Below are 12912 nucleotides of genomic sequence, written 5' to 3' on the forward strand. Positions count from 1 at the left end.
AGATTACTTAATCTTAAATGTTAATAAATTTAAGTTATTAAATATATTAAATATTAAATAGCATATTAATTATTAAATATTAGCATAGTTAAATGATTTAAATAATGCTTATGTGCATTAAAAAGCTCCAAGAGGATAAATAAGACATTATTATTAAAGCAGTTGCCTTTGTGGGGAAGAGAATTGGGCAGGTGGTACACAGGGAGGTATTTCACACTATGATTTTTTTTTTTTTAAGATTTTATTTATTTATGTGACAGAGAGACAGCCAGCAAGAGAGGGAATACAGCAGGCGAGTGAGAGAGGAAGAAGCAGGCTCCCAGCGGAGGAGCCCGATGTGGGACTCGATCCCGGAACCCCGGGATCACGCCCTGAGCCGAAGGCAGACGCTTTAACGACTGTGCTACCCAGGCGCCCCTCACACTATGATTTTTGAACCATGTGAATGTGTTAGCTATTTTTTAAAAAGTTAAAGAGGGCGGGGCGCCTGGGTGGCACAGCGGTTAAGCGTCTGCCTTCGGCTCAGGGCGTGATCCCGGCGTTATGGGATCGAGCCCCACATCAGGCTCCTCGGCTAGGAGCCTGCTTCTTCCTCTCCCACTCCCCCTGCTTGTGTTCTCTCTCTCGCTGGCTGTCTCTCTCTGTCAAATAAATAAATAAATATTTAAAAAAAAAAAAAAGTTAAAGAGGGCACCTGGGTGGCTCAGTCGGTCAAATGTCTGCCTTCGGCTCAGGTCATGGTCTCACGGTCCTGGGGTCAGGACCTGCGTTGGGCTCCCTGCTCAGCTGGGAGCCTGCTTCTTCCTCTCCCTCTGCACGCCCTCCCGTGTGCACGTGTGCCCTCTTTCTCTCTCAAATAAGTAAATAAAATCTTTAATAAATAAAAAATGAATTTAAAAAGCTAAACAGTCCTAGGGTCCTAGTCATAGATGTGGACACAATTATTTAAGTGTCTCAAAATTAAGATTTATCATATTTAGACAAAATATTAACAGTGGCTTTACTCCTCATGCAGTTCCACTTTATAATATTCTAAATATTTTTTCTTCTCATTCTACCAGAGAAAATCCCTCCCTAAATATGTATATGCATCCACATCCCTGCTGATAATTTTACAGGACTTATAATAATTTTTTAATAACTTTCCAAAATTATAAATCTTCTACTTGGTACAAGATTTTTTTTACATGAAGTTTTTACACATGTTTTACCCTTGAGAGCAGATTCTCAACACCGAACACAGCGCATCAAAAAGAGTTTTACAGTTGTTGTGGTACATTGTTTACCGCCTTAAAATCGACGCGTCACTGCAGAGGCACCTGTAATTCCATCACTGTTCTGTAGTGACGTGCTGTGACAGAGATCGCGTACTCGTCACTGTTGCACACATTCCACGCACGTGGCTCGTTTTCTTCCTTCTCATCTCTGCCAGTGCGGAGTGAATGAAAGGTTCATGAGAATCTTCACGCGAGAGCTATTCTCTGACACTTCAAACGCACAGTGCGGTATTTTGACCATAGGCTCAGCGCTAGACAGCACATCTCTGGAACTTCTTCACCTGGTGGAACTGAAACTTTGGACCTGTTGGACAATGACTCCCACTTCCCTCCACCCCCAGCCCCTGGCAACCACCATGCTCCGGTCCCAACTTGACTGTTTCAGATGCCTCACGTAATTGGAATCCTGCAGCATTTGTCACGTCCTCTAGGTTCATCCATGTTGTCGCATGTGGCAGGATTTCCTTCTTTGAAGGGCTGAGTATTATCCCACTGGAGGTTTTTACCACATTTTCTTTATCCATTCACCCACTGGTGGACATTTAGGTTGTTTCCGTATCTTGGCTATTGTAAATAATGCTTCAGTGAATGTGGGGAGCAGATCCCTCTTTGAGATCCTGATTTCAGGTTTTCTTTGATAAATACCCGGGAACAGGATTGCTGAATCTCACGGCAGTTTGATTTTTAATTTTTTAAAGGAACCTCCATACTGTTAAAAACTTTAAATGCTTTTTTGCATACTTCCCATTTCATCGTATAGAATATTTGAAAGGCTCAATATTTAATAAAAGTAATTTTTTACGACTTCATCAAAAGCATACTTCAGCAAAACGGGCATTATTTTTAACTGCAAGCGCGTGGCAGTAAAGAGCACAGTGGCCATTAGTACAGTTTGGCGCCACTGGTTTGATTCCTGCGGAAGCATGTGATTGCCCTAGCAATCGTTACCATCTAACGTTAGAGGATAACGTTAGAACAAACGTTAGTACAGTGCAAAAGGCAGAGGGCGTGTTTGTGTTACTATGAAAGCAATCTGGCTTCATGGGCCTAGGCCTTAGAAAAGGTCTTGGGGACCCCGAGAGGTTCATAGACCACTCTGAGAAATACCGAATTATACTACACTAACCTCTTAAACGGAGGTTAAAAGGAGCGGTGACTAGCTACTAAGGGCAGAGAAGGCCTTAGTAGCAAAAGTTAAGATTTATGTCTCCTGAGTTCTACGTTCCTACGTAGTACCAGGTCGACCTCTTTAAATAAAGTATGGTAATTCAGCAAGGATTTAGAGATTTACTAAGAAAACAGAACACATTTGTCATTTTTACTAAAATAATCTGATTCCACTTGCAAAATAACTGGACATATTGGAGGATTAATATCAGATCACTGTAAGCAGAGTAGAATTAAACAACTCTTAGAAGGTCCTGAAAAATCAAGCTTGTTTCAATTTTTTCTTCCTCTTACGAGTTTTTATGTCCCCAACCTACCATTGATAAAGGTTACTGAGCAAAAAGCACTGTAGCATTCCTGTTCCTCAAGCATGGACCTTGGTGTTGAGGTCTGTTCGTTGTAGCCATTATTCTTTAAAATGATCTCTAGGTTAATTGAGCATTTAAAAGCAGATCATCAGACTGAACCAAAGAAGGGCCCTGTGCTGCCTTTCCCACGGTGGAAACAGATAGTAGGCTCAGAACTCAGAAATATTATTGCCTATTTAAGAGATGGGTTAAGGGTGAGGAAGTCTGAGTTAATATAGCAACAATTTCATAGTTATTTTCTAGAATAGGTATAAATAAAGGACAGGAACAAGAGTGTAACTTTTGGGAAAGTAAAATATAAAAAATACTTAGTCACAGGAAGTAATGAAATGTTTTACAAGGCCCCTGCAGGGAGGTGTGATGCCAAAACCATCCTGATCCGTGGGGTAAGGAAACCGGCCTCAAACATCACTGTTTCATACTCTTCGATCCTGGGTGCTTCTGGACCTTACAGCTTTGGTTTTTGTTTGGTTGGTTTTTAATTTAGTTGGTTTATAGTACTTTTACATGATAACGTTTTATTGGCACCCACCTTGGTGAGAAAAATGTTAAAGAATATCTACTTTTTAAACAGTTATTTCTTAAAACATGATACCTGTCTCTTTCCCAGGGATCAAGGTCATGGTCATAATCCTCCATTCATCAGTTTCATTTCTCGAGCATCTGCTATGTAGGCAGGTTATTGGAGGTAGGCAGCCCAGGCTCCCCTCTCGTGGAGCCTGCATTCTAGAAGAGGGAAAGAGACCACAAATAAGCAGGAACAATAGGAAGTGCCAGGGCCCCCAGGCAGGAGTAGAGTGAAGGAGGAGGTCAGTGAAAGGAGATGAGCTTGGAGAGGTGGGGCCCTTCGGCCAAGTAAAAAATTTGGGTGTTAAGCAAGGGAGAGGTATAATCTGATTTATATTTCTTGAAGATATCTTCTAGTACTGTCTAGACAAGAACGGAAACGTCCTGTGTGAAAATAGGGAGACCAGATTGGAGACTAAGGTAGTGCAGTCCAGCGGAGAGCTGCCAGCAGGGGAACTAAGGTGGGGAGATATGGAAGGATGGAGGCGGTGTTGGGGGTGTTGACGGGCAGGGTTAAACTTGGGTGTGGAGGAGAGTAAAGAATCCAGGATAATTCTTCGGTGTTCATTTTAAGCTTGAGCAAATTGGAGGTCAGTCGTTGACCTGGGGAATCTAGGGATTGAAGAGGAATCCAGGTTCTGTTGAGAACATGTTACATTTCGAGATGCTTATTAGACACCCAAGTGGAGATTGGGCATGCTCATTTGAAGCTCTGGGTAGAGATCAGGGCTTTTTGGCTAATAATGGAATTTGACGAGACCACCTAGGGAGGGGACAGAAAGCGAAAGAAGGGGGGCTTTTTGCCAACTAGCCTGTAAGAGTCTCATTATTCTAATGCCAGGTACAGGTATGCTAGAATGTGGATTATAAGCCCTGGAAACCTCTGCAAGAGTGGGGTCAGTAAGAGCTCTGGGGTAGAAACTCCCGCTGGGCCGGACCGAGGAGAGAAGTTAAGGGGATGGGTAAGGAAATGGGAGGGTAGTAACTACTGACAGGCTTCTCAAGAAGTATGGCCGCTAAGTGAATCAGGGAAATGGGGCTGTAGCTTGAGGGCTGCTTGCAAGTGAAGGAACGTGTTTTTAAAAGTGAGAGACTAGTCTAGAACAATGCTACTCAGAGTGTGCTCAGCAGAACAGCCAAGCATCTGTTAACAGTGCAGAGTGAGCGGAGTAGGAAATCTGCGAGGAGAAGTTTGGAAATGTACAGCACTTTTTCTAGTACCTGAAACTTCAAGCAGACGATCATTTTTCTAATACTCATTTTGATTGTACTTTTAAAAAGTGTCAGTGACAGTTGGTCCTTTTACCCCCACAGAGTCACAGAGTTTGAGAAGCTCCAGAATGTGTTTGATAGCTGATGATAAGATCCAGTAGTTATAGAGAGAGAAATGGATGATTTGGGAGAGAGAGGAGACAGGGTCAGGAACAAAAGCCTTGGGAAGGGAAGAGTACTGAGACCCCAGGCATCAGTAGAGAGATTGGGCTTGGGTAGGAGCAGCGATACTCCATCCTTGTCATTGGAGGGAAGTCAGCAAATAAGGTTACAGACGCAGGGATAGGAGTCCCATCGGTCCAGGAAAGGAGAGGGAGGCCCTTCCAGCTGCTTCTCTGTCATCTTACCTGTACTAAATTGGACTGACAACCAGACAAACCCAAACTTTTCTCATATATGTAAAATTCCACGTGCTGAGCGATGTTGTGCGTGTGGTGTCAGTAAAATCCTCCCTCTGGCTACTATATGAATATCAGCAGCGTACGATTACCATATGGAATTCAGAACCATCTGGGCTTGTCTACACGACTGCCCTTAAGGTAGAGTTGATCCGATACCCAAAAGGATGGGTTCCAAGTTTTGCAGGTGGGGTGAGTTTTCGGTAGGAAAGTAGCTTAGAATTTTTTTCCCCCTGGCAAAAGCAACATGAGGTTTGTATCCGAAAGTATAAAATTATACTGGCTCCCTACAGGTTAGATTTAAGTGGAAGTGAACTGATAAACAAATCAAACGTGATAGTCAGATAAGTCTCATGACTTGCAGTAATCGATCCTAGCAGTATGTTCCAGTTGGAATACAATGTCCATTTCCATTAACTCATCAAGACATTAATTTAATACATTGGGATGAAATAAACATGGCCTCTCCCAAAGAGAGTAATCTTTGTCCACAGTAACAGTTGCGTGACGTTCTACTCGGGCGTGGTTTTAGCTTTGCGCTTCTAACAGAGCTTGAAGACGCGTTGCCCTCTTCCATGGAGGTGACAGAAATTATGTCAGAGACCATGTCTTTGTGAGAGCTCTAGGCAATTTTAGAACTTTCCACATTTCGCTTCTAAACCGCATTGGAATAGAGGTTCAGGACAAGTTGATTCCTGAGTTTAGAGCAGCCTTTGTTATTTTTTATTCTTTTCTGTATTTGTGAAATATTTTACAGTAAGTATTTGTTACTTTTCTAGTTTAAAAAAGAATCTCTTTAAAGTGAAATAAGTCAAAGACAAATACTGTATATCACTTACATGTGGAATCTAAAAAAAAAAAAGATCAAAACCATAGAAGCAGAGTGACTAGAATGGTAATCTAGGGGCTAAGGGGGTGGGGAGAGAGGTGTTGGTCACATAGTACAAACTTCCAGCTGTAAGATGAATAGGTTCTGGGGATCTCATGTACAGCATGGTGATTATAGTTAATAATACTGTATTGTAGACTTGAAAGTAGCTAAGAGAATAGCTTAAAAAAAAAAAAAACCTAAAAAAAAGTCTGAATCAGAGCTTCTGAGTCACATACCCAGCTTTGAAATGAATCTAGCCAAAGGAAGACTCTCAACTTTAGAAAAATAAATTGTAAGATTTGTAATATCTCTTAATTTAGATTTATGTTGTATTTTTTAACAAGTTATGTGTTTCCTAAACCTGAAGTGCATACATGTAGGCAATGTGCATCTATTCACATTGATGAGTTTCAGTGAACCCAGAGGTTTCGTTTATTCCAGGCACATTTCACTAGGACAAGAAATTAAGGGTTGTAAAAAAAAAAAAAAAAAAAAAAGAGGGAAAATAGACGTCTGTTGTCTGTTGGTTTAATAGAGATAGTCTATGCATGAAAATGTGTGAGATTTACAAAAGAAATATAATTTTCAGAGCTAAATGATGCAAGATAATATATATTTTTTCACTTTTATTTGGATGAAAAATATATTACATCTTATGTTTTAGATAGAATTTTGAGATCAGGATAAAGATACCTGAGAAACTGACTTTTGGGGTCTTCTGTGTCCCTCCCCTCATCACTTTGCGAATCAAAGTCACTAGTGTTAGGAAAGAACATTAACATCACATTTAGTGAGAAATGATTTGTTTACATATAAATGATTTTAACTTAAAAAGTCTCTATGGTGTATAAATAACATGTATCACTGTTTTCTGGTCAGAGATTCATAGAACGGCATCACAAAAATGTTTTGACATTTTGTCTTGAGGATTTTTATTTTGTCAGCAAATACGTAACTCTTCCCAGTTTACAGGACAGAGCAGTACCTATCTTACTGGTATTTATTGAATATGAAAACCTTTTTTAGAACTGTGAGATCTTCCAAATGAAATATATTCCTTCTGGAAGCATTTAATCTTACCAAAGAAAGTAAGTCAACATAATATTATTGGCAGCTTTTTAGACTTTCCCAGGAGAAATTTTCTTTTTTTTAATCCAAAATTGAAATGTTAAGACCAGTTTTTTGAACCTTTCATTTGACTGCATCCCAAACTTTGGGCTTTTACTGCCCTTTACGTCATTCTCATTTACGCTCAATACTGGCAACAGGCATTTGATCTGTGCCTGGGTTAGGGCTAATCTTGCTGAATGCCATGAGTCACTGGTGGATTTACTTGGTGGGGAAACCAAGCCCTGCTGCTGGGCAAGAGTTCCTTTGTTTGTTGGATTTCTTTAAAATCTTGGTTTTTTCCAGCTGGAAATATGGGGGCAGGGTGGGTGGGGTAGAGAATAATTTGCTGTTAAAGTAATGTTTTCACCTGATCCAAGAGCTACAATCTGTTGGGGGAGGGGGGCAAGATCTAATGTTTTTCTCCAGAATAAAAAATTTAGCTTTTCTCTTAATATTTAAAATCTGATGATTGGTTACTCTAATATCTCCCTTAGTTAAGAAAAGGAACAGAACTAAATTTTTTTCATTAAATTCTTACCCTCAGAGCAGAGATGAGAAATATTAAAGGGATCCCGAACACTCATTCCATGTGAACAAAATGTGGTGACATATTTTTCAGACGAATCATGGTACATTTGGTTTATCTAGGTGGGCAGATCAACAGAAAGCCCTATCGACTTCGTTGTTACAGACACGATTTCTGGCAGTCAGAACAACGATGAGGCCCAGATTACACAAAGCACCATCTCCAGGTTTGCCTGCAGGATAGTCTGTGACAGGAATGAACCTTACACTGCACGGATATTCGCAGCCGGATTCGACTCCTCCAAAAACATATTTCTTGGAGTAAGTACTATGACTAAGTACATTGTTTCAAGAAAAATGCCCACTATTATCAGATCTAACATTTAACCGTGGCCAAAGATTGGCTTTCCACAATGCCTCTAGTTAGATTTGGAGATTTTAGTTTTCAGATGTGGAGTATGAAAGGCTGTTATTAAGAATCTAAAAATAACCAACTCATTACTTGGTACTTGTTACGTTTGCTGTATTATGTATATGTACAGTAATTATTTTTTTAAATGTGTATTAACATTGTACTGAATGTATTTATAGTAGATTTAAGGGGGTTTATTTCAGTGGGGAAAATAAATGGTCAAATCTACATAGAGTTCAAAGGAAAAAGTGACATTCATTCAAAAAATTTTCATTGTGTTTGCTGTGTTCCATGTCAGGAATTATAGATGTGATATCACAGAGAATGAAACAGATTAAAAATTTCTGGCTTCGTAAGTTTTCCATGTCAATGAAACCCAGAAGTTTTGGTGAATATCCAATTTTAATACAGTTTTGTTTTTTTTTTTAAATCAGGATGTTTTTGCAGGGGGGGAAAATTCAAATGGCCTTTAAAAAATGACCTAAACAGGGGCACCTGGGTGACTTAGTCGGTTAAGCGTCTGCCTTCAGCTCAGGTCATGATCTCAGGGTTCTGGGATCCAGCCCCACCCCCCCCTTGGGCTCCCCGCTCAGCAGGGAGTTTGCTTCTCCCTCTGCCCTTCCTCCCTGCTCATGTGCGTGCTCTCGCTCTCACGCTGACTTCCTCTCTCTTAAATAAAAAATCTTTTTTTAAAACAGCCTAAACAGTAATAAAAATGTATTATTTCATGTAACAAGGACGACAGCTCCGGGGTTGGGTCGGTCAGGGATTCTGTGACATCCGTGGAAGTAGGTTTCTTCTGTCTCGCTGCCTGCTTCCGGGGCCGATCCGCTCCCTCAGGCTGCCTGAGGGATGAGAGGTGGCTCCTGCACTTCCTACAGCCCCTGCCGCACGACTTCCAGCTGAGGAAGACGTCGCAGAGGCACTGTTTCTTCCTTATCTCTACTGTTTTTTTAAAATTACTTTTGTCATTGAATAAATTGGACATGTACCTGCGTGTGAGGTGTACAGCCATCTAACCGTGATGTACTTACATGTTGTAACATGACTGCCAGCATAGCACGATTTACCACATTGCGCAATTCAAGTGCCGGAGTGTGGTTTCTGTTCATAACACGGTGCATTAGATCTCCGTGGCTGATTCACCGCTCATTACAAGCTTGTACCCTTAAACACCATCAATCTTACCACTCTCTCCCTCTGTCCCCCTCACCCACCCATCCCATCCCCAGTAACTATCCTTTTACTCTGTTTTTCATAGGCTTAACTTTTTAAGATTCCACATATACGTGATATCATATAGTACTTATTTTCTCTGACTTAACTTGCTTAGTATAAGGAGTCTTACACTCAAGGTCCATCAATGTATCCTCCTTTCTCGTGGGTAAATAATATGTACGGTGTCTTTTTTATCCATTCATTCATTGATGGGCATTGGGGTGGCTTCCGTGTCTTGGCTGTTGGGAATAATGCAGTAAACATGGGAGTGCATATATCTCCTTGAAATCATGTTTTCATTTCCTTTGACTATGTGCCCTAGAATGGAAATACTGGATCATATTGTAGTTGTTTTTTGGTGGATTTTTTTTTTGGGTTATTTGGGGTCTTTTGTGGTGGCACATAAAGTTTAGGATTATTCTATTTCTGTGAAGAAATATTTCAGTATTTTGCTGGAGATTATGTTGACTCTCTAGATGGATTTGGGTAGTATGGCCATTTTAACAACATTCTTCTGATTCATAAACATGGGGTGTGTTTGCATTTGTGTCTTCAATTTCAGCAAAGTTTGTACTTCTCATTGCATAGCTCTTTTGCTTCCTTGGTGCAATTTATTTCTAAGTATTTTACTGTTTTTGATGCTGTTGTGAATGGGATAGTTTTCTCTAGGCCTTTTTCAAATGCCTCATCATTAGTGTAAAGGAATGCAACTTCTCTATGTTGGTTTTGTGTCCTGCCACTTTACTGAAACGGTTAATTCCAACAGCTTTTTGACTGATTCCTTGCGGTTCTCAATATAGATCATATCATTAGCAAATAGTGCTAAGCAGTAGTTTTACTTCTTTCTTTCCAGTTTGTATGCCATTTATTTCTTTATCCTGCCTAATTGCTCTGGCTAGGACATGTAGCACTATATTGAATAGGAATGGTGAGAGTGGGCATCCTTGTCTTGTTTCTGATCTTAGAGGAAACACTTGCAGTCTTTCTTCATTGAGTATGATGTCAGCTGTAGGTTTGTCATATATGGCCTTTATTATGTTGAGGTATATTCCTTCTGTGGCCAATCTGTTAAGGGTTTTCATTCTGAAAGGATGTTGTATTTTGTCAAATGCTTTCTCTGTGACTACTGAGATGATCATGTGATTATCTTTCATTTTATTGTTATGATGTATTACATTTATTGATTTGCATACATTGAACCATCTTTGCATCCCAGGGGAAGTCCCACTTGCTCGTGGTGTATAATCCTTTTATTGTGTTCTTGAATTTGATTTGCTCATATTTTGTTGAGAATTTTAATTGTCTACATTTATCAGGAATACTGGTCTATAATTTTCTTGTATCCTTATCTGGCTTTGCTATCAGAGGAATGAGTTTGAGGAGGACTGGTGTTAATTCTTCTTTAAATGTTTGGTAGAATTCTGTAGTTGACGCCATCTGGTCCTGGAGTTTTCTTGGGATTTTTTTTAACTACTAATTCAATCTCTTTACTCATTAGGCTGTTCAGATTTTCTTTTTTTCTTTTTATTTATTTATTTAATATTTTATTATTATGTTAGTTACCATACAGTACATCCCTGGTTTTTTTTTTTTTTTTTTTGATTTTTTATTATATTATGTTAGTCACCATACAGTACATCCCCGGTTTCCGATGTAAGGCTCGATGATTCATTAGTTGCGTATAACACCCAGTGCACCATGCAATACGTGCCCGCCTTACTACCCATCACCGGTCTATCCCATTCCCCCACTTCCCTCCCCTCTGAAGCCCTCAGTTTGTTTCTCAGAGTCCATAGTCTCTCATGCTTCATTCCCCCTTCTGATTACCCCCCCTTTCTTTATCCCTTTCTTTTCCTACCGATCTTCCTAGTTCTTATATTCCACAGATGAGAGAAACCATATAATATGTTCAGATTTTCTGATTCTTCCTCAATCTTGGTAAATGTGTGTTTCTGGAAATGTATCTATTTCTTCTACATTCTAGCAGTCTTTCATGATTCTGTGTATGTCTGTAATACCAGGTATAATGTCTCCTCTTTCATATCTAATTTTTAGTCGTCTTTTTTCTTAGTTTAGCTAAAGGTTTGTCAATTTTGTGTATCTTTTTGAAGAACAGCTCTTAGTTTCATCGATCTTTTCTGTTGTTTTTCCAGTCTCTATTTCATTTATTTCTGCTTGGATCCTTATTTCCTTCCTTCTGCTAACTTTGGGCTCACTTTATTCTTCCTTTTCTAGTTCCTTGAAGTGTAAAGTTAGGTTGTTTATTCGAGACTTTTCTAATTTTTTAATATGCGTGTTTATTGCTATGTCATTCTCAGAACTGCTTGTGTTGTATCCCACAATATTTGATATGTTGTGTTTTCATTTTCAGTTGTTTCAAGAAAAATTTTCCCCTTTTCTTCTTTGACACAATGGTTGTTTAAAAGGGAGTTTAGTTTCCACATATTTGTAGATCTTCTCACTTCCCTTTCATTGTCATTTTCTAGTTAATACCACTGTGGTCAGGGAAGACAGTTGATATGATTTTAGTCATCTTAAACTTGCTAAAATTTGTTTTGTGGCCTATCCTATCCTATCTCTCCTGGAAAATGTTCCAGCGCACTTGAGAAAATTATGTTCTGCTATTGTTGGATAGAATGTTCTATATATGTCTATTAAGTCCATTTGTTCTAAAGTGTGGTTCAGTTCCAATGTTTCCTTGTTGATTTTCTGTCTGAAAAACTATCCATTGCTGACAGCGGGGTATTGAAGTCCCTTACAATCATTATATTGTAGTCCATTTCTCTTTTAGATCTGTTATTATTTGCTTAATATAATTTGTTACTCAGATGTTGGGCACATATATGTTTACAATTGTTGTTTTCTTGATGTACTGACCTTTTCATGATTATGTAATGACTTTGTCTCTTATTACCCTTTTTGGCTGAAATCTATTTTGTCTGATATAAGTATGACTATACCAGCCTTCTTTTAGATTCTGTTTGCTTGGAATATCATCTTCCATCCTTTCATTTAGAGCCTGTGTGTGTCTTTAAAGCGGAGATGAATCTCCTGTAGGGCAGCATATAGTTGGGTCTTTTGTTGTTTCTAATCCATGCAGCCACTCAATGCCTTTTGGTGAGTCCAGTGCATTTACATTTAGTGTGATTGTTGATATGTAAGGACTTACTGCCATTTTGTCCTTTGCCTTCTGGTTATTTTGTCTCTCCATTGTTTCTTTTTCCTTCCATTTCTACCTGCCTTTGTACATTGGTGGTTTTCCATGGTCCTTTTTTCTCAGTTTCCCCTGCTTTTAATGTTTTATGTCTCTGCTCTAAATTTTTGCTTTGTAATTATCATGAAGTTTACATAAAACTCATAGATAAAATAGTCCTTTTTCTGCTGATAGCAGTTTATCTTCATTTGCCTATGAAGATTCCATCCTTTTACTCTTTTCCTTTTATATTTTTAATATCACAAATTATCTCTTTTTATGCTGTGATTTTGTCACCACATTGTAGTAGCTGTAGTTATTTTTACTATTTATTACAGGTATTTTTAATGCTCTTTGCCTTTAACCTTTATGCTATATCATTGGGAGTTTAAAGTTCAATATACTGTTATAAAGAGTTGCAGTTTTTGATTCTGTCACTTTAGTCAGAATTTTGTGTACCTCTGTCTTTTCATTTCCACTTGAAGAGCTCCTTTCGGCACTTCTTGTAAGGCAGATCTAGGGATGATGAAGTCC

The 12912-nt window shown here is 39.1% G+C and overlaps 1 protein-coding gene across 1 annotated transcript in view; it reads left to right on the forward strand.

Annotated features, from left to right (window-relative positions):
• The window catches only part of PELI2 (pellino E3 ubiquitin protein ligase family member 2), a 183668-nt gene that overhangs the window by 158212 nt on the left and 12544 nt on the right, over positions 1-12912 (forward strand). Inside the window, exon 4 of the mRNA XM_026480321.4 lies at positions 7679-7876. Within this exon, the coding sequence (XP_026336106.1) occupies positions 7679-7876 (198 nt within the window). The remainder of the gene's footprint in view (positions 1-7678; positions 7877-12912) is intronic.

Source organism: Ursus arctos, unplaced genomic scaffold, assembly GCF_023065955.2.
Source record: "Ursus arctos isolate Adak ecotype North America unplaced genomic scaffold, UrsArc2.0 scaffold_25, whole genome shotgun sequence".
Classification (NCBI taxonomy): Eukaryota; Metazoa; Chordata; class Mammalia; order Carnivora; family Ursidae; genus Ursus; species Ursus arctos.